The sequence below is a fragment of the Balaenoptera borealis genome (assembly GCF_965194805.1).
Source record: "Balaenoptera borealis genome assembly, chromosome: 2".
Lineage (NCBI taxonomy): Eukaryota > Metazoa > Chordata > Mammalia > Artiodactyla > Balaenopteridae > Balaenoptera > Balaenoptera borealis.
In genome coordinates this window covers 177,843,048-177,864,870 of record NC_138867.1, presented here as the reverse complement: position 1 = coordinate 177,864,870, position 21,823 = coordinate 177,843,048, and the positions used below count along the sequence as shown (strand labels likewise).

Here is a 21,823-nt window from a genome sequence, read left to right as displayed (position 1 = left end):
TTTTATTTTAAAATTTATTTATTTAGGCTGTGCCAGGTCTTAGTTACGGCATCTTAGTTAGTTCTTAGTTACGGGATCTTTAATTGCAGCATTCAAACTCTCAGTTGCGGCATGCATGTGGGATCTAGTTCCCTGACCAGGGATTGAACCCGGGCCCCCTGCACTGGGAGCACAGAGTCTTAGCCACTGGACCACGAGGGAAGTCCCAGTACACGTATATTTTAAAAAGGAGTGTTCAGCTCAGCTGTGTTGAATTCTGCTGCCAAATCATCTGAGTAATGAAAGATGTCAGTAAATGGCTCAAACATCTGAAAAAGTGTTCAACCTCAGCAGCATAAAATCATGGAATGCACATTAAAGCCAAAGGAGATGCCATTTCTCAGGCACCCGATCGGCAAATTGAACAGTTCTATAAATATAGTTGATGAAAACCTGACATGAGGCAGCTTATCTACACTGCTGTTGTGGATGTCAGTTAGTGTGATCACCTTGAAGTAAGTTGGTCCTGCCTTTTAAAGTTGAATATCCACCTAATCTAGGGTCTTGCAGTTCTATTCCTAGGATTCTTGCAGAACTGTACAATGAGATACACACACAAATGCTCAGAGCAGCACTGGTTATAATAGCAAAACCAAACACACAAAAGCTGGGGACTTCCCTGGTGGTGCAGTGGTAAAGAATCTGCCTTACAATGCAGGGGACGCGGGTTCGATCCCTGGTCAGGGAACTAAGACCCCACATGCCATGGGCAACTGAGACTGTGCCACAACTACTGAGCTCGCATGCCTCAACTAGAGAGCCCGAGTGCCTCAAACTACAGAGCCCATGCGCTTTGGAGCCTGCGCGCCACAACTAGTGAGAAGCCTGTGCACCACAATGAAGAGCCTGCGTGCTACAACGAAAGATCCTGCATGCCTCAACGAAGATCCTGCATGCTGCAACTAAGACCGGAAGCAGCCATAAATAAATAAATAAATAAATGATGAATAAATCTTTAAAAACAAAAACTGAAGAGTTCACAAGTCCATTGACTGGAGAAATGATAAGTACATTGCGGTATATTTATACCAATACATAAAAAAGATCACAACTACATACAACACAAATGAATTTTACAAACATACTTGTAAGGAACATTAAACAAGTCACAGGGACTAGATGTGGTATAATATGATTTTATTAGTGGAATAGCTGTGGGACAGACAGCAATTTCTCCCATACCTCCTTTTTGCTATTGAGTTTTTAAAAAAACTATTATGAAACTTATACTGGAGTAAGTTGTAAGGGTTTTGAAATTTTTAGACAATTCCATGAGTCACTGATCCATGACTAGTGGAAAATGACAGTTCAAAAGCTCCATTAGTCTATGAAAGATTCCAGAAAATTAAAAAAAACAAACCCCACCATTAGTATATTGAGATGAATCAACCCCAAACACAACAACTGCAACAATAAAGTACATATTTTCTTTTATATGCTGAAAAATATGTAAGTATAGACAAGAGTGAATACTAGGGACTTCCCTGGTGGCGCAGTGGTTGAGAATCTGCCTGTCAATGCAGGGGACACGGGTTCGAGCACTGGTCTGGGAAGACGCCACATGCCACGGAGCAACTGGACCCGTGAGCCCCAACTACTGAGCCTGTGCGTCTGGAGCCTGTGCTACGCAACAAGAGAGGCCGCGACAGTGAGAGGCCCACGCACCGCGATGAAGAGTGGCCCCCGCTCGTCGCAACTAGAGAAAGCCCTCGCACAGAAACGAAGACCCAACACAGCCAAAAGTAATAAAGAAAGAAAGAAAGAAAAAAGAATCCGCCTGCCAATGCAGGGGACAGGGGTTCGAGCCCTGGTCGGGGAAGATCCCACATGCTGTGGAGCAACTGAGCCCGTGCGCCGCAACTACTGAAGCGCCCCGCGAGTAGAGCCCGTGTCACCGAAATGGGAAGCCACCGAAATGAGAAGCCTGAGCACCGCAACGAAGAGTAGCCCCCCATTCGCCGCAACTAGAGAAAGCCAGCGCGCAGCAACGAAGACCCAACGCAGCCAAAAAAAAATGAAAAAAAGAAAAAGAATGAATACTAAACATCGCTTAATATTAAGAGGTAAAAAAAAAATTAAGAGATGAGAACTATTTACATGGGACAGGCATGGGAAAGATAATTCACAGTATACACTTTATGTGTATTTTTAAGCATGTATTATCTATTTTAAAAACTTAAATCTATTTAATTAAAATGGAATCGTAAGTCAAGTTTATTAAATTCCTGAGTTTTCAAAATTTTCTTTGTATTTCATACAATTTTTGTTAGTGCACACATATTTTATTTACATATATATATTTACCATATACTGTGGTAAAATATGTAAAATATAAATTTTACCATTTTAAACTTTTTTCATATTTTCTAAAAGATTTCTTTTCCCCCCCTTTTATTGAGATATAATTGACATATAATATAACACTGTACTAGTTTAGGTGTACAACATAATGATTTGATATATGTATATACTGCGAATATATTTAATTTTTTGAATGGGAAATAAAAACATCAAAAAATATTAAAAAGGTAATCGATCTCCTGCATGCTAGCTTGAGGAGCTTCACAGATCCACTTCTTAGTGAAACTGGTGAAAAGTATTAAAAAACAATCATTTAAAGTCTCTGGAAATGGTCTCAAGGGCATACAGTAAATGAGGAAACAACTATTGAAAAAAATCTATGAGTAAATTTGGTTAGAACAGGGAGCTGGTACTTGATATCTCCTACCTCCCTCCTTTATACCAGTTCAGCGAGATGGAAACTCCAGTCCAGACTGGAGTAACCAGTAGCAAGAGGTTGCTCCCCAGTCGGAGGGTTAACTTCTCAGGAGGCGCAGCAAGTCAGTATTTCTCATTCTACTCACAGCTACCTGTGTTGAGGCTTAGTTACAGACAAGTGCTGCTCTCCAAAGAGAGAATAACTGAGAATTTGCCAAAATTATGGAAAGACTGCAATCCTCAGATCCAAGAAGTCCAGGGAATCCCAAACAGGATAAATTAAAATTATTAGATACATCATGTGAAATTGCAAACTGGCAAAGATAAAGGAATAATTTTTAAAGGAAACCAGAAAGACAAAAACAGATCACAAGAAATAGCATTTACACTGATACTATTTCTTAAGTGATAATAGAAGCCACAAGTGGAATAAATTCAATGTGCTAAGAGAAAATAATTGTCAACCTAGAATTCTATATTCGGTGAAACAATTTTTCAAGCACCAGGGCAAAATAAATTTCTTTTAAGTAAACAGAAATTTAGAAAGTTTATCAACGCAGGGTTCTTATTATTGAAAAAAGTGTCAAAGAGGTACTTCTGACAAACAGAAATTGATCTGAGGTCTGTGAGTAGAAGTTATAAGCAAAGATATTGCTATATATGTGAATATATTTATAAACATTGATTGTATAAAACAACAAGAACAACAATAATGCCAAATTTGTGAGGAACAAAACCCCAATCAAGATATCAAACACTGGACAGACAAGTCTTCTGTGTTCTGAGTTAAATTGTCTAGAAGCCTTATGTTGATTGGGATCATGGTAAAAGTAAAAATCTATAATTTGTTAAGTATGCCACTTAAAATTGCTAGAGCATCTACCACAAAAATATAAAGTGCACAAAAGTTTCATAAAATAAGAGGGAAAATGAATTGAGAAAAATTTTTTGATTGATTAGAAAGAAGGCAAGAGAGATGGGAAAGGGCTTCCCTGGTGGCGCAGTGGTTGAGAATCTGCCTGCTAATGCAGGGCACACGGGTTCGAGCCCTGGTCTGGGAAGATTCCACATGCCGCGGAGCAACTAGGTCCGTGAGCCACAACTACTGAGCCTGCGTGTCTGGAGCCTGTGCTCCGCAACAAGAGAGGCCGCGACAGTGAAGACCCAACGCAGCCAAAAATAAATAAGTTAAATAAATAAATAAATAAATAAAGAGAGAGATGGGAAAGAAAAAACAAATAAAAGAACCCCGCAGAAGCTACAAGAGTAGAAAGCCTGTAAAAAGATGGTATCAGATCCATTATAAATGTATATTGGTAACCATTATAAATGTAAATTGACTAAACTTGTCAATAAAAGGCAAAGATCATTGGAATGGTGGAAAAGTACAAAATCCAGCTTTTTGTTGTTTTCTAAATATACACAAACGAGGCAGAAAATTTCTAAGTCATGGGATATACAAAAATATTTAAGGGTTATCATAACATGAAAGTAATTGGAGAGGTTATTTTATTTTATTTTATTATTTATTTATTTATTTTTAAAAATATTAAAATATTTATCTATTTATTGGCTGCATAGGGTCTTAATTGCAGCACGTGTGATCTCTCGTTGTGTCTCACGGGCTCTTCCTTGCAGTGAGCGGGCTTCTCTCTAGTTGTGGAGCGCTGGCTCCAGAGAGTGTGGGCTCAGTAGTTGCGGCGTGCAGGCTTAGTTGCCCCGCAGCATGTGGGTTCTTAGTTCCCTGACCAGGGATCGAACCCTCGTCTCCTGCACTGGAAGGCGGATTCTTAACCACTGGACCACCAAGGAAGTCCCCTGGAGTATTTTTTTTAATTAATTAATTAATTTATTTATTTTTGACTGTGTTGGGTCTTCGCTTCTGTGCGAGGGCTTTCTCCAGTTGCGGCAAGCGGGGGCCACTCTTCATCACGGTGCGCGGCCCACTCGCTATCGCAGCCTCTCGTTGCGGAGCACAGACTCCAGACGCGCAGGCTCAGTGGTTGTGGCTCACGGGCCTAGTTGCTCCGTGGCATGTGGGATCTTCCCGGACCAGGGCTCGAACCCGTGTGCCCTGCATTGGCAGGCAGATTCTCAACCACTGCGCCACCAGGGAAGCCCCCTTTTTTTTTTTTAAATTTATTTATTTAACTTATTTATTTTTGGCTGCGTTGGGTCTTCATTGCTGTGTGCGGGCTTTCTCTAGTTGCGGCGAGCAGGGGCTACTCTTCGTTGCGGTGCGGGGGCTTCTCATTGCAGTGGCTTCTCTTGTTGCGGAGCACGGGCTCTAGGTGCGTGGGCTTCAGTAGTTGTGGCTCGCGGGCTCTAGAGCACAGGCTCAGTAGTTGCAGTGCACAGGCTTAGTTGCTCCGCGGCATGTGGGATCTTCCCAGAGCAGGGCTCGAACCTGTGTCCCCTGCATTGGCAGGCAGATTCTTAACCACTGCCACCAGGGAAGTCCTGTATAGAGGTTTTTTGTTTTAAAGGTAGAATAAGAGGCTCTTTTCTTCTTTTTTTTTTAATTAATTAATTAATTAATTAATTAATGGCTGTGTTGGGTCTTCGTTTCTGTGCGAGGGCTTTCTCTAGTTGTGGCAAGCGGGGGCCACTCTTCATCGCGGTGCGCGCGGGCCTCTCACTATCGCGGTCTTTCTTGTTGCAGAGCACAGGCTCCAGACGCGCAGGCTCAGTAATTGTGGCTCACGGGCCCAGTTGCTCCGCGGCATGTGGGATCTTCCCAGACCAGGGCTTGAACCCGTGTCCCCTGCATTGGCAGGCAGATTGTCAACCACTGCGCCACCAGGGAAGCCCTGTATAGAGGTTTTTAAAAGCATCATATCAATTACAGGATATGTGATATAAAGTCATCGGTGGTGGAGGGTTCTTAAGATTGGGGGAGTCAGGAGCAACTGACTGTGAAAATATGAGCCAGTCGTGGGAATATCAGATGAGTGTTGCTGACAATGGCAATCGCAAGTTCAAAGGCCCTGAGGTAGGCTTCATTGGTGGGCGTTTTCCAGACGTGGACTCAGTGAGGACTCCACCACACTGAGAAACAGCATTAGCCCAAGGCTTCTAGGTCAGGCTATTGCTGAGATCAGCGGGGCATTAGGCGGGTGGTCCCGAAAGGAAGGCTTTTGGGGCAAACGCGCCCTCTGCTGGCCAGGACAGATATCAGCTCCATCCAACCAGAAGATTATTAAAATATTAATATATATATACTGTTATTATTATTATTAGTGGGACACAGCCGGTGCTTAATAAATCCGTGACCCATCCTCTCTCACCCCTGTGCGGCATGGAGGCTGGCACTGGTGGGGCTGTATTATATATGTATGTATACGCTAAATGAATGGCCGAATAAATGTAACCAGGTTCTGTACCTCAGTCTCTCCCTCTGTAAATCTGTGATTCCTTCTTCCACTGAATAAACTGATGTTTATTGAGTATGCACTATGTGCTAGGTCCTGTTCTAAGCCCTTGGAGCAAGGCAATGATCAAGACAGACAAAAGAGGGAATTCCCTGGTGGTCCACGCGTTAGGACCCAGGTTGTATCCCTGGTCGGGGAACTAGGATCCCGCAAGCTGAGAGAGGCGGCCAAAAAAAAAACAAAAAACTGACAAAAGAGGGGCTTCCCTGGTGGCGCAGTGGTTGAGAGTCTGCCTGCCAATGCAGGGGACACGGGTTCGGGCCCTGGTCTGGGAAGATCCCGCGTGCCGCGGAGCAACTGGGCCCGTGAGCCACAATTGCTGAGCCTGCGCGTCTGGAGCCTGTGCTCCGCAACAGGAGAGGCCGCGATGGTGAGAGGCCCGCGCACCGCGATGAAGAGTGGCCCCCGCTTGCCGCAACTAGAGAAAGCCCTCGCACAGAAACGAAGACTCAACACAGTCATAAATAAATAAATAAATAAATAAATAAAAGAACGTGAATTTCTTAAAAAAAAAAAAAAAAAACTGACAAAAGATTACGTCAGGCACCGTTTAAAAATCTATATACATCCATCCTGTCATTCAATATTCGCAACGTCCCTATGTCTAGATACTATTATTCGGCCCATTTGATGGAAGATAAAATTATAGCTTAGAAAGGCTTTTACTTCGAGGAATTGGCAGGAATGGGCCTGCAAACCAAGACAATTTTAATACTTCGCAGCAGTGTGCTGCCTGTGGGAACTAACTGGGCGCAGCGCAGAGACAGCGCGCAGACGTCCGTTTCCATGGTTCATCTGACGCTCTCCCCAAGCTTCGGCCCGCGTCGCGCGCCACGTGACCTCAGCCAACATGGCGCCGCCCAGGGTGTTCCACGGCCCACGTGGTTCCGGCAGGCAAGATGGCGGCAGCCGCCAGCCCGACTTCCCTGGAGTCGGCTCCGCGCATCATGAGATTGGTGGCCGAGTGTAGCCGCTCTAGGGCCCGGGCAGGGGAGCTGCGGCTGCCACATGGGCCGGTGGCTACTCCAGTGTTCATGCCAGTGGGCACGCAGGCCACCATGAAGGGCATCACGGCCGAGCAACTGGACGCGCTGGGCTGCCGCATCTGCCTGGGCAACACCTACCATTTGGGTCTGAGGCCGGTGGGTGGGCTGTGCCCCGGGCTGGGCGGCGGCGAAGCGTGGGGGAGCCCAGGAGATTCCCTAGACCCGGGCACGCCTCCCAAACTCTATCGACAAAACGCATATCGAGAGTCCCGGGTGGCTCAGGCCTTGTGCTGGGCGTGAGGGACCAGCGAGGATGGAAGTTGGCCAACCCTGTCGCCCCCAATATGAGCCCCAAGGGTTGCTCTCACCCCTAGCCTGACCCTTCTTCCCCCAACCCAGGGCCCCGAGCTGATCCAGAAAGCCCGCGGTCTCCACGGCTTTATGAATTGGCCACACAATCTGCTGACGGTAAGGCGGGGTCAGCGCCGGGATCCGAGAACCCTCCTTGGGCGTGGATATTCCCAGTCCCGTTCTTTTTTTTTTTTTTTTTTTAATAATATTTATTTATTTATTTATGGCTGTGTTGGGTCTTCGTTTCTGTGCGAGGGCTTTCTCCAGTTACGGCAAGCGGGGGCCACTCTTCATCGCGGTGCGCTGGCCTCTCACTATCGTGGCCTCTCTTGTTGCGGAGCACAGGCTCCAGACGCGCAGGCTCAGCAACTGTGGCTCACGGGCCTAGTCGCTCCGTGGCATGTGGGATCCTCCCAGACCAGGGCTGGAACCCGTGTCCCCCGCATTGGCAGGCAGATTCTCATCCACTGCGCCACCAGGGAAGCCCCCCAGTCCCGTTCTTGACAGCGATGCGGTGGGGTTTCCCTCAGGACAGCGGCGGCTTCCAGATGGTGTCCCTGGTGTCCCTGTCCGAAGTGACGGAGGAGGGCGTCCGCTTCCGCTCCCCTTACGATGGTGATGAGACCCTTCTGAGCCCCGAGAGATCCGTGGAGATCCAGAACGCGCTGGGTGAGTGGATACCGGGGAACCGCCCCTTCCCCTGCCCTTCGGAGGTGGAGGTGAGGCGGGCCTGCTCCCTTCGTGCTGCTTGGCTTTGGGCAAGTCACTCCCCCTCTCTGAGCCTCAGCTGAGGGGATAGTTCACAAAAATAACGATGTAATGTCAGTAAATCTCTTATCACAATGCCTGACATGTAATAGTAGCTTTTAGTATTATCTTTCTTGCTACTGTTTCTCTTAGATAGTAAATTAGCTGGGCAAAGATATGTTGAAATAATGGGGGCAACAAGGGAGGTATCGGGGAGGCTTTGGACCCCTCCCATCTCCATCAATATCCCCTATTCCTTGATAAGGACAATTAACATTTCTCAATCTCATAAAGTGCTATGGAAACAGGTTCAAAACTTCCCATCTTCCAAACAGACTGGTGCTTTTAGACCCCTCTATATACAGATTCTGTGGCTTCTGCTTATAGCAATGGGCCTGGGTGCTGGTGCTATACCATCTGTGGAACTTACAGTCCAAAAGGGAGACAGGCATTTGTGAAAACATCTTAATTAGACAGGTGGAAAAAAGAGAAAAAAAACCCCCCAAAAAACAGTGCGGGTAGAGTGCATGGTATGTTTCCATTTGTATTGAAAAAACAAAAACAAAAACCCCAAACACATGATTTGCTTTTATTTGCATACGGTATCTCAGGAAAGAAAAATAAGAAACTGTAGTATAGGTTCTCTGAGGGAAGGGAACTGAAGAGCTGGTAGACAGGGAGCATTTAAATTCTTTTCCTTTTTTTAAAATTGGGATATAATTGACATGCAATAAACTGCACATATTTAAAGTGTACCCTCTGGTACGTTTTGACACATGTATACACCCATGAAACCTTCACCACAATCAAGTGAACATGTCCATCACCCCTAAAGGGTTACTTGTGCCTCTTTGTAATCCTTCCCTTGGTGGGCAAGAGACTTTTCACCAAATATCCTGTTGTATTTTTTAAAATTGGGGTGCATTTAACATTTTGAATAATTATATATTATTATTAAAATAAGTTATTAGGGAATTCCCTGGTGGTCCAGTGGCTAGGACACTGTGCTTCCACTGCAGGGGGCACGGGTTCGATCCCTGGTCAGGGAACTAAGATCCTGCAAGCCGCATGGTGCAGCCAAAAAAAAAAAAAAAAAAATTGTTTTAAAGGCACAAATAGATAAAAGGTTGGGACCCTGACTGTGAAGGCCAAGTACATAGGACTTTTGGCATGATTCAGTCTGTAGGCTCAGGGAATGTTGCCCTGGGCCTAAAACCTATGGATGAGGAGGAATAAACTAGATGTCCAAAGGGGGGAAGTATGTTCTGGAAAGAGGAAGCAGCCAGTGCAAAGGACCTGAAGCAGGACCAAGACTGGCATGGCTGGAGCCGAGTGGGGGAGTGTGTGTGTGTGTGTGTGTGTGTGTGTGTGTGTGTAGGGTGAGGACAGGGAGGTGTTGGGGACAGGTCCTACAGGACCTTGTGAGTTTTGGTTTGTCCTTTAAAGAAAAACATTGAACAAGAAAACATTTTGTATGTATTTCTATATAAAGATGTGTGCAGGAAACAGTGCTCTTCCCATGCCTATATTCTATCCATCTCTTTCACAAGTCACCACTGTTTCTAGTTTCTTATGTATTCTTCCTGAGTTTATGCAAATACAAGCAAGTTCAAATCTATTCTTATTTTTTCTGTGATGAGAGCATGCTATTTATGGCACATTCTTCTGTACCTTGCATTTTTATTAATTTTGGAAAATTTCAAGTATATACCAAAATAGACACAACCCCATTGACCTGTCACCCAGCTTCAACAATCACCAGGTCACAGCCATTATGTTTCATTAGTATCCCAGCCCACTTTGCTTCTCCCATGTTATTTTCTGTTGGAATTTGCCTAAGATTGGTGTTACGTTTCATAGAATTGTCCAGTAAATCCCCCTGGGCCTGGAGTTTTGTTGTGGTAAGGTTTTTAATGATGAATTCGATTTATTTGACATTTTGATTTGGCTATTCAGATTTTGTGTTTCATTTTGGGTCAGATTTGATAAGTTGGATTTTTCAAGGAATTTGGCCATTCCTTGAACTTTATTTCAACTTTCTTGGTATAAAGTTGATCATAATATTCTCTTATTAACCTCTTAATGTTATAGTGTCTGTAGTGATGTCTCCTTTTTCATTCCTGATGTTAAAAACTTGTGATCTCTTCTTTCTTGATGTCTGTTAGGGGTTTGTTGATTTTGAGTTTGTTGATCTTTTCCAAAAACCAACTTCTGGCTTATTCATTTTCTTCATTTGTTGGTTTTCTGTTTTGTTGACTTCTTTTTTTTTTTTTTAATGGCTTTATTGAGATATGATATACAGACAATTCACCCATTTAAAATGTACAGGTTGGGACTTCCCTGGCAGTCCAGTGGTTAAGACTCCATGCTCCCAATGCAGCGGGCACAGGTTTGATCCCTAGTCGGGGAACTAAGATCCCACATGCTGCACAGTGTGGCCAAAGATAAAAAAAAAATTTTTTTTAAAGATGAAAAATAAATAAATAAATAAAAATAAAATGTACAGTTCAGTGGTTTTCAGTGTATTCACAGAGTTGTACAACCATCACCACAATCTAATTTCAGAACACTTTTATCACCCCCAAAAGAAATCTTGTACCCATTATCAATCACTCCCTATTCCTCCCTCCTCCAGCCCTATCTAATCTACTTTCTGTCTCTATAGATTTGTGTATTCTAGACATTTTATGTAAATGAAATCATACAATAGGTGGTCTTTGTGAATGGCTTCTTTTACATAACATAATGTTTTTCAGGTTCACCTATGTTGTAGCATGCATCAGTACTTTATTCCTTTTTATAGCTAAATAACATACTAGTTAATAGATATGCTTCATTGATTTTATTTTATTTTTTGATAGTTGCAATCTTATGTATCTTGTTTATTTTTAAATTTTTAGCTGATTTTGCTTTGGTTTTCTTTTTCTAGCTTCTTAGTCTCCGTAGATCATCTGTATTATATCAAACCGAATCTCAGACGTCCTACCACTTCACCTATAAGTATTTTAATTTGTATCTCCAAAACATAGTTTTTTAAAAAAATTAATTTATTTTATTTATTTATTATTTTTGGCTGCATTGGGTCTTCGTTGCTGTGCACAGGCTTTCTCTAGTTGTGGCGAGCGTGGGCTACTCTTCATTGCAGTGTGCGGGCTTCTCATTGCAGTGGCTTCTCTTGTTGCGGAACACGGGCTCTAGGCACGCGGGCTTCAGTAGTTGTGGCTCACGGGTTTTAGTAGTCGTGGCTCGCGGGCTAGAGCGCAGGCTCAGTAGTTGTGGCGCACGGGCTTAGTTGCTCTGCGGCATGTGGGATCTTCCTGGACCAGGGCTCAGACCCGTGTCCCCTGCATTGGCAGGCGGATTCTTAACCACTGTGCCACGAGGGAAGACCCATAGTTTTTTTTTTTTTAAACATAATCACAATACTATCATCCCACCTAAAAACAATTAACAATAATTCATTAACATCATCAAATATCTGGCCAGTGTTCAAAGTTCCAGTCGTTTCATAAATGTCAGTTTTTCTTACAGTGTGTTTACTTCAGGATCCAAATAACGTGCAGGTACTGCAGTTGTTTGAAAGATCTCTTAAGTCTCTTTTAATATATTATATATATTACATATCATATAGTTTCGCCTTCCAATTCCATTTTTTTTTTTTTTTTTTAGCAATTTGCTTCTTTTTCTTTTTTTCTTTGCTTTTTCTTTTTCATTAAAAATTTTTTTTTTTGGCCGAGCCACGTAGCTTGTGGGATCTTAGTTCCCCGACCAGGAATGGAACCCATGCACCCTGCAGTGGAAGCCCAGAGTCATAACGATTGGACTGCCAGGGGATGCCCCAGCAATTTGCTTCTTTTTTTAAACAATATTTATTTATTTATTTATTTATGGCTGTGTCGGGTCTTAGTTGTGGCACGCGGGATCTTTCGTTGAGGTGCATGGGCTTCTCTATAGTTGTGGTGCACAGGTTCCAGAGCATGCGGGCTTAGTAGTTGCAGCACACAGGCTCTCTAGTTGTGGTGCGTGGGCTCAGTAGTTGTGGCGCATGGGCTTAGTTGCCCCGCGGCATGTGGGATCTTAGTTCCCTGACCAGGGATCGAACCCACGTCCCCTGAATTGGAAGGCAGATTCTTAACCACTGGACCACCAGGGAAGTCCCAGCAATTTGCTTCTTGAAGAAACTGGTTACTTTGCCCTATAGTGTTTCACTGGGCCTGAATTTTGCTGGTTGCATCCCCTGGGTGTCGTGTAATAGTTTTCCTCCACCCTCTAGATTTCCTGTAGGTTGGTACTTGGATCTAGAGGTTAGAGCCAGATTCAAGTCCTTCTTCCTTTTGGCAAGAAGTCTTCACAGTGTGTCTGTCCATCAGGGGGCATCTGATGTCTGCCTGTCTCTCCCAGTGAGCTGTCATGCTCCTCCCCTGGAACCATTATTAGGAATTGCAAACCGGTGATGTTCCAATTCTGTCATCCTTTCTTCATTTATTAGCCAGATTACTTCTGTAAAGAGAAACATCTCTCACCTACTCCTGGGAGACCAAGCAGTTTAGTTCACACAGGAAGAGTGGGATTCATTCTTTTCCCTCATTTACTAGTTTTCATGGGTTGATTACGTAGCATCTTCTAGCAATGACAAACTAATGTTTAGTTTTTTAGGATCACCATGAACTCATGGGTTTAAATGTATTCGATACGTTTCAATCCATTGCAGTTAAAATCCTTATTGCTTCTCAAATCGCCCCATCTTTGGCTAGTGTGGTACACTGTGCTTTTTTCCTATAATGATACATCTTGGCAATATTTCCTTGTGATTTCTAACCTATAAGTCCACAGTCTCTAATCTGAAATTCTTGGGGCCAGATAGGTGTCAGAATTCAGAATCCCCACATTTTAGAAAGATAGTAAAGGGTACATACCATTTATTATACAGTACCTCAATTGGGTCTGGGGCAGTACCCTGTGGTATTACACTTCACTTCTTTTTTTCAATAAAAAAAAAATTGTGTTAAAATACACATAACATAAAATTTACCATCTTAACCATTTGTTTTTTCTTTTTTTTGGCTGCACCGTGCAGCATGCCGGATCTTAGTTCCCTGACCAGGGATCAAACCCGTACCCCCTGCAGTGGAAGTGCAGAGTCTTAACCACTGGACTGCCAGGGAAGTCCCTACACTTCACTTTTATTGCATTAACACTTATGAACCTTCACAGTAAATGAGGTTTTTAAAAAGATGACAACTGTCTCAGGTTTTGCTGCCAAATGAGGATACCATAAGCATAAGAAAAATCCTATGATTTTGAGAATTTTCTGGATTTTGGAATTGTGGGAAAGAACCTTCCATTAAGGCCTGGACCATGGTTTACTTAACTAGACCCCTGTGACACTTGGACTCCCATCTTGCTATTACCCAACACACTATGAAGAATCACTTGTTACACACATCATTTTGTTCTTGAAGGGTAAATTTGCAGAGGTGGGATTTTTTTTTTTTTTTTTTTTTTGGCTGCACCGCACAGGTTGTGAGGTTTCAGTTCTCCGACCAGGGATTGAACCTGGGCCCTCGGCAGTGAAAGCGCTGAGTCCTAACCACTGGACCACCAGGGAATCCCCGAGATGGGATTTTATTCTACATGCCAGGGCAGGGTTTTAGCTGGGGGTGGGGTGGGAAGATCAGATGTGCATTTTGAAAAGCTTCCTCTGGTTGCTGTATAAGCAGATTGGGGGTTAAATGGGAGTCAGCAAGACCTGGAGAGGGACTTCTGGGGTCCAGCTTGTCCTCAACGTGGGGGCTTTCCCAGTGACTGTGTTCCTGTCTCACTCTCCAGGCTCAGACATCATCATGCAGCTGGATGATGTGGTCAGCAGCACTATGACGGGGCCACGTGTGGAAGAGGCCATGTACAGGTGTGTGTGTGTGTGTGTGTGTGTGTGTGTGTGTGTGTGTGTCGGGAGGGGGAGAGGGAGAGAATCCTGGTCCTGCAGCCTTGTCTCCCTACCCCTCACCAAGTCCCTATGGCTTACAACCAGGGTCCTCTTTCAGATCAATCCGCTGGCTGGACCGGTGCATTGCAGCCCATCAGCAGCCGGACAAACAGAACCTCTTCGCCATCATCCAGGGTGGGCTGGATGCGGATCTCCGGGCCACCTGCCTCAAAGGTAAAGCCATGTGCCAACAGGACCAGGGCTTTTCCATTGCAGAGAGCCCCACATGGGCCTGGCATGCGATGATGCTGAGAGAGTTGGGGTTTTTTTTGTTTTTGTTTTTGGCTGCGCTGCAGCTTGTAGGATCTTAGTTCCCCAACCAGGGACTGAACCCAGGCCCTCCGCAGTGAGTGTGGAGTCCTAACCACTGGACCGCCAGGGAGTTCCCAAGAGTGATTATTATGTGTTTTTGTTTTTTATTTTTAAAAATAGTTTCCTTGTTTTTTTTTGATGTGGGTTGCTTTGAATTTTATTTTTTTCTGATGTTAATATTGCAACTCCTACTTTTATTATTTTTTCTCTCTTTTTAAAATTTTATTTATTTATTTTTTGGCTGCATTGGGTCTTCATTGCTGCGTGCAGGCTTTTCTCTAGTTGTGGCGTGCAGGGGCTACTTTTTGTTGCAGTGCATGGGCTTCTCATTGCGGTGGCTTCTCTTGTTTCAGAGCACAGGCTCTAGGCACATGGGCTTCAGTAGTTGCAGCATGTGCGCTCAGTAGTTGGGGCACGTGGGTTCAGTAGTTATGACTTGTGGGCTCTAGAGTGCAGGCTCAGTAGTTGTGCGGCACGGGCTCAGTTGCTCCGCGGCATGTGGGATCTTCCTGGACCAGGGATCAAACCTGTGTCTCCTGCATTGGCAGACAGATTCTTAACCACTCCGCCACCAGGGAAGTCCAAGAGTGGCTATTAATGGACAAAAGAGCACTCTAGGTGGAAGGAACAGCTGAAGCAAAGCCCCTCAGGCAGCATGGAGCAGAGTGTGTTTGGAGAATAAAAATTCCAATAGCTATCAATTTTCGGGTGTTCACCAGGCACTATGCCAAACGCTGGTCATGGACTGACCCATTGAGGTTTCATAAAGATCCTGTAAGGTGGAAACTACCAGGTTCCCAAGGTTACAGGAGGGGAAACTGAGGCACAGAGCTGTTAAGTTACTTACGCCCAGCCACACAGTGTGCATGTTGCAGAGCTGGGATTTGAACCCAGACCTTGGGCTCTGGAACCTACAGCATTAACAGATACATAGAGCTGCTCCATCCCTGGGGAGTGAGACATGCAGTCAGGAGCAAGGGGTTGGGCCCGAGGCATTGTGCTGATGGTGGAGGCCCTGGGACAGCACACCGAGGTACTGGGGAGCCATGGAAGGCTGTTGAGTGGGAGAGTGGGAGAAAAATCCCAGTGAGATAGGAAGCATAAGGCCCATAGAGGAAGCTGGAGTAGTTGCCCAGGGGGAGGGTGACAGTGAGGCCTGAACCAAGACCATGGCCATGGAGACAAAGTGGAGGCAGAGATGGGGGCTCAAAGGCAGTGAGGTGTCACGGGCAAGACTCTGGGTTCTGGAGTCCATGCAGCTGGATCCAACCCCCTGATCTGTTGCCTCACGGCTATGCATTCTTGGGCTAGTGGCTTGGCCTCTCTGAGCCTCACTTTCTTCCTCTGTAAAATGGGAACATACTCCCAATGTCATGGGATCGAAGTGAGGAATAAATGGGAAAATTTGTTCAAGGTGTCCCGCCTGCACCTGGCATCAGTGTATGCTGTTGTGAAGACTGTCCTGTTGTAATTCCTTTTGTCCTCAAACTGCCCACCACCCCCCAGTCCCCGTCCCCACCCCTGGTCCAGTAAGTCTTTTTAATGGAGACCCACAGTCAGAAGTACGTTTCATGTCATGGCTCCGGATGTGTGCACATATATGAGAGCGGAAACCAAGGCTTCCTGAAGCATTTACCATTGTACACGAGATACTCTTTGATACAATATTTTCTGTTCTCTCTCATTTAAAAAAAAAAACAACAGCAACAGCCCTGATCTCGTCCCATCAAATCAAATTCATTTCTCGGCCACCTGCAGTTTGACAAGCACTGTGCCGGTGGTGCTTCCCGGTGCTCTAAGGCTCGCCCGCACCAGAACCCCCCGGGCTCTCCCTGCGACTGGGTCGGAGTCTGGGGCCAGGGCGGACCTGGGAAGCTGCATTCGAACAACTCATCCCCAGTTGGTTCTGCTGCTCACTCCGGCTTCAAAACCCAGCCCCAGACCAGGCCTGCTTTGTCAGTGCTGTGGCCTCCCCCCTAGTTGAACTGGGCAGCTGGGGCCAGAGATAAGTCTTGGTTTTGAGGCTAGACCCGGGTTCGAATCCAACCTCTGGCATATGTGGCCTGGGGCCAGTGGTTTAAGCTCTCCATGCCTCAACCACAGTGCAGATCTGCAGCCCCTGCCCTGCAATTCTGGAGCCTAATTGCCCACTTCTTTTTTTTTTCTTTTTTTGGTCTTACTGCGAGGCATGTGGGATCTTAGCTCCCTGACCAGGAATTGAACCTGCACCCCCTGCAGTGGAAGTGCAGATCCCTAACCACTGGACCTCCAGGGAATTCCCCTGCCCACTTCTAATATCCAAAACACACAAGAATTTGCAATTCATTTGGTGGCAAGACCAGACTTACTGACCCCAGTTTGTTAGGACTCTTTACACATTTTGCTGTCAAAATGTTAACAGCGTTTGATGACAGGCTGTTCTTCAGCATGTAGGATGTTCACTGTTCTAAAATCTGGAAAATTCTGAAACATATCTGGCTTCATCTTAGGTTTCAGCTAAGGGAGTGTGGGCCCTGGGCCTCTCTCATGAGGATTGAAGAAGAGGCCCTGACATGCAGCAGGCATTCTATAAACGGTAGCTGAGATCACCAGCAGCCCCCAGACACACACACACTGCACACATACTCTCTCTCTCGCTCTCTGTCACATTCTTTTCCTGATGGCCTGTGGAGGTCTGGGCAGGGTCTGCCCTGAGGGTGAGGAGGAAGAAGAGGAGGAGACTGAGGCCTATTTCCTTTTTTCTGATCACCCCTGACCTTGCCCCTGCACCCCCAGAGATGACCAAGAGAGACGTGCCAGGCTTTGCCATCGGGGGCCTGAGCGGGGGTGAGAGCAAGGGCCAGTTCTGGAGGATGGTGGCGCTGAGCACCTCAAGGCTGCCTAAGGACAAGCCCCGATACCTGATGGGGGTCGGGTATGTGGAGGAGAGGGGAGACAGCCCCGCCTGCGGGGAGGGGATGCCTGGGAAACCCTGCCTCTGGGGGTCGGGGAGGGGGAAGGACACAGCCCTGCTTGGGAGGGAACTGAGGAGGACATGGCCCTCTGCTGGGGGTGGTTCTGAGGGTGCCAGTCTTGGGGAGGGGGGCCCTGGGTATGTGACCAGGGCTCGAGGTTCTCTGCTCCCCTCCCCCACGGCCCCACCCCCAGCTATGCCACTGATCTGGTGGTCTGCGTGGCTCTCGGATGCGACATGTTTGACTGCGTCTTCCCCACACGGACAGCGGTGAGGCCCTTGGCAGGGGAAAGACCGGAGAGGGACTGCGGGGGCCAAGGCGGGGGGAAGACCTGGTTGACCCACCTTCCCCTCCCCCTGTCCACCCCCAGCGCTTTGGCTCTGCCCTGGTGCCCACGGGGAACCTGCAGCTGAAGAAGAAACAGTATGAGAAAGACTTCCGCCCCATAGACCCAGAGTGTGCCTGTCCCACCTGCCAGAAGTAGGGGAGGACGGAGCCTGGGGGCAGGGGGAGGGCAGGGAGGGGGGAAGGACCCGGCACTGCTGAGCCCCCTCCTTCCGTCCCCAGGCACAGCCGGGCCTTCCTGCACACACTGCTCCATAGCGACAACACCGCGGCCCTGCACCACCTCACTGTCCACAACATCGCCTATCAGGTGGGCCTGTAGCTGGGAGGGGTGAGGCAAGGGGGATGGGGGTCTCCCCTATGCTGGTGGCTGATTGCTGACCCCCCCCTCCCCACTGCAGCTGCGGCTGATGAGCGCTGTGCGCGCCAGCATTGTGGAGAAGCGCTTCCCCGACTTCGTGAGGGACTTTATGGGCACCATGTATGGGGACCCCACCCTCTGTCCCTCCTGGGCCACTGAAGCCCTGGCCTCTGTGGGAATCACACTGGGTTGAGCCCGCTTGGGGGAGGGAGGGAGGGAGGGGATGGGAGATATTGAAGGATTTTTTAATTTTATTTTTATTATAACATAGAGTGTGTCTGTGTCTTCTTGGGGAGGTGGCCTGTCTAGGTCCCCTTCCTGGTCTGAGTGTCACTGGGGCCCATGTCCCCCCCACCCCCAATTGATAATAATAACAAGTAACCATAGCAGCAGTTGGTATCTGGAAACTGAGCATGTAGGAAGTGCCCAGAGTGGGAGCTGCATTCCTTTCCTGTGGCTCAGGCCCACCAGCCATCCTGGGGGTGGGGAAACAGGTCCAGAGAGGGGGAAGTCACTTGCCAAGGTCACCATCAAGGAAGAAGCAGCTGGGCTCCAAAGCTCTGGTTCTTGACCTTGACTCTTCAGACATGTGGCTTAATCTAGTTGTCAGTAAACACAGTGATGATAATATGTGTCATCTAGAAGGTGCTTGTACTGTGCCTGGCACTGTTCTAAATGGTCGTCAAGTGTATTTAATTCTTGCAACGTTATGGTTCCCCATTTTATAGATGAGGAAACTGAGAAATGAAGTCACTTGGTCATTATCACCCAGCAAATAAACAGGTCTAGGATCTAATCCAGATATGGCCAATTACAGAGCTGGTGGTGCTCTTAGAAGCTACAGTTTTTTAAACTGAAAAAGTAACACGTGTAGGATCTACAATTCAAATATTATAAAAATGCAGCTACTTTTATCAATTTGTGTATTCTTCCATAAATTTTCCATGTGTACATTTTTTCATGAATGTCAGCATCCTTTACATGCAGTTCTGTACCTTGCTTTTTTCCCTTCTCTTAATATATCTCAAATTGTTTACACGTCAGTACACGAAAACTTCCTCCATCTTGTTTACAGCTGCTGCATAGTATTTATTTAATGAGCTCCATGGATGAGCAGTTAGGGTGTTTCCAGGTTTCTGTGATCGTGGTCAAGGCTGCAGTGCCAAACATTGTCAGTCTTTTTTGCCTATCTCTGAGACTAGTAGTTTTGGGTCATGGAGCAAGCATATACCTTTGGCCACTCTGCCACCCTCCTACTCCTTCTTTCTCCATTCCCGTTACCGCCCCGCTCTGTCAGACTACTTCCCCACCTCCTTTGCTGCTAGCTCCTTACTGGGCTGTTTCTGGCCTATCTATGCCCAGCATAATCAAATCACTTGTCTTAAAATCGTTCCACCTATTCCCGGCCTCTTTTCCAAGTGGTCAAGAGTTCCCAGTTCCCAGAACCCCCAACGTTACCTGCAAAATAACTTGTCTTTTCCTGGGAAAGGGTCCGTTGAGTTTCATTGCGTACTCAAAAAGATCCAAGATGCGCTGAAGTTCAAGAGGCAGGGGAACAACGTTGGAGCGTTAGCCGCATCAAGACAGGCGTGAGCGGAAGGTATTCCTAGGGGAGAGCACAGCGTTTGCAAAGGCACGGAGACGACTTAATAGGAATGAAAGTGGGAGCCAGCGAGGCCGGGCTAGACTGCCTCTCCCTAGGAACCATTAACAGCCTGACTCTCATCTTCAAAGTGCATTGGGACCCCGCGCAGGGAGCTGATTTGCAAGCCCGGGCCCGAGACGCATTCTGGGACTTATAGTTTTCTCTAGAGCCCAGAAACTCACAAGTGACGATCACCACTGCGTCCTACCAGCAGGGGGCGCGCGTTGGCGAGTACTGCGGGCCTACCCTCTGCTCCGGAAGACTCCAGTAGACACGACAATCACAAGTAAGAACGGGAGGAGGTTCTTTGATGGACAGGTACGGTTTTCAATCAGAGTCAAGATTCGGAGGTTAAGTCCCACTCTCTTGACTAGTTGGCTGATGGAACGGGGTGATATTTATATAAACCAATGGGAAATTTTTAGGGAACTAGGTAGCGTCAAGTGACAGACCGTGGTTAAGAGCCGATCCCTAGTATCATTGGCCAGCTTTGTTGACTGGCGGTCTCCCTACCAATAAGATTGGCGGATGTTCCTGCTATCCTGGAACTGCCCCTAATAGGCGGGGCCAAGATGCCTTTTCCCGAAACACCGCCTCCGGGCCTGGATAACTCGCTTCCCGCCGCTATTGGCTCTAGCACAATAGCGACAGTTCTTTCGTCCAATGAGTCCGAGAGAAGGTCCCCAGGGGGGAGACTCATTTGGCCGTAGGCCCGTGCTTCGCTTTCATTGGCTTGTGTGCACGAGTGACAGCGCGGCCGACCAATCGGGAGTGGCGCGAAGGCTTTGGGTGCAGCCCCAGGGCCCGGGTGGGAGGTCGCTTGGGTCGGGTGTCGCCTGAGAACCGGATGAGGCGGCGACCGTGAGGCCGAGCCGGGAGCGGGCGTCGCGCCGAGGCCCGGGCGGGCGGGGAGCAACGGCCGCGGACGCCGCGGGGCCGCATCGTCGAGGGCCAGGGGCGGGCGGGGAGCGCTGGGCTCTCGGGCCGGGGCCGCCGACGCCATGGGCAACCGCGGGATGGAAGAGCTGATCCCGCTGGTCAACAAGCTGCAGGATGCCTTCAGCTCCATCGGCCAGAGCTGCCACCTGGACCTGCCGCAGATCGCCGTGGTGGGCGGCCAGAGCGCCGGCAAGAGCTCGGTGCTCGAGAACTTCGTGGGCCGGTGAGCGAGCGGGGCGGCGACAGCGGGCAGGCGGCGGCCTAGGGCGCGGAGGGCGGACCGGGAATGGCGCGTCCTGCGCCGCCGGCGTAACTGCGGCGCTTGCGTGCCCGCGACGGGGACGGGGACAGGGAGGCGGGCCCTGTGGGACGCCCTGGGCGGAGGGCTCCCTGCAGGGGCTGGGGGGCGTGGGCCAGGAGGTGCGGTGAACCCCCGCCGACTCTCTGGCCCCCGGCTGTAGTGGGTGATTTATGCCATCTGGTTGTCTGTGGGTCAGGGATAGGTTCCCCTTCTCTGTCCGAAACCTGTCACCTAGATATCTATTGGGCCGATCCCTGCGGTCTGGCTGGCTGTTCATTTATCTGGAGCAGTTTCTGTCGTCTGGTTGGCTGTCTCTCTGTCCTGGATAGGCTTCCCCGCCACCACCATTTGGCTATCCATCTGTCCAGTACCGCAGGGCAGCCCCCTGCTGCCTGGCTAGCTATCCAGGATGACCTGTCCTGTCTGGTTGCCCATCCGTGCCCCTCCCAGACTTTAACACTTAGCTGTTCCTCTGTTGGGTTACCCAGCTGGCCTCTGCTGTCTCACTGGCTGGCTGGACCTAGGAGACCCTGTTGTCTGGTTCTCCTGGGCTGACTCTTCAACTTGGTGCCTGGTGAACGCTGGCTCCTCTCTTACAAGTGGACCCTTTTGTCTGTCTGTCCTGGTGTCTGTCCTTCTCCTAATCTGCCTGTCAATGCCCTAGCCGTCACCTCTGTGGCAGGGGGTGGTGGGAGCATGCAGAGGAGA

General features: G+C 47.7%; 2 protein-coding genes across 16 annotated transcripts in view; both read left to right on the top strand.

The window, feature by feature from the left end:
* The first annotated feature begins 7,024 nt into the window (after window positions 1–7,024).
* QTRT1 (queuine tRNA-ribosyltransferase catalytic subunit 1) lies at window positions 7,025–18,498 on the top strand. 2 transcript variants are annotated; one of them, XM_082380233.1, is made up of 10 exons: window positions 7,033–7,330; window positions 7,574–7,642; window positions 8,056–8,194; window positions 14,102–14,180; window positions 14,317–14,432; window positions 17,346–17,484; window positions 17,718–17,793; window positions 17,895–18,004; window positions 18,092–18,179; window positions 18,271–18,498. In XM_082380233.1, exons 1-10 carry the CDS (start codon window positions 7,088–7,090, stop codon window positions 18,421–18,423), a joined length of 1,212 nt encoding a protein of 403 aa, XP_082236359.1. In that variant the 5' UTR covers window positions 7,033–7,087; the 3' UTR covers window positions 18,424–18,498. The 2 variants fall into 2 exon arrangements, with proteins under 2 accessions (XP_082236360.1, XP_082236359.1); XM_082380234.1 differs by lacking the exons at window positions 17,718–17,793; window positions 17,895–18,004 and having other exon boundaries at window positions 7,025–7,330.
* Window positions 18,499–20,734: 2,236 nt separating this feature from the next.
* DNM2 (dynamin 2) overlaps window positions 20,735–21,823 on the top strand; it is a 92,481-nt gene continuing 91,392 nt past the window's right edge. For 13 of the 14 annotated variants that reach the window (XM_082380192.1, XM_082380191.1, XM_082380201.1 and 10 more), the window contains exon 1: window positions 20,735–21,037. In XM_082380192.1, coding sequence (XP_082236318.1) covers window positions 20,877–21,037 — 161 coding nt within the window. In that variant the 5' untranslated portion in view covers window positions 20,735–20,876. The remainder of the gene's footprint in view (window positions 21,038–21,823) is intronic. The other variant, XM_082380193.1, reaches the window with a different exon arrangement.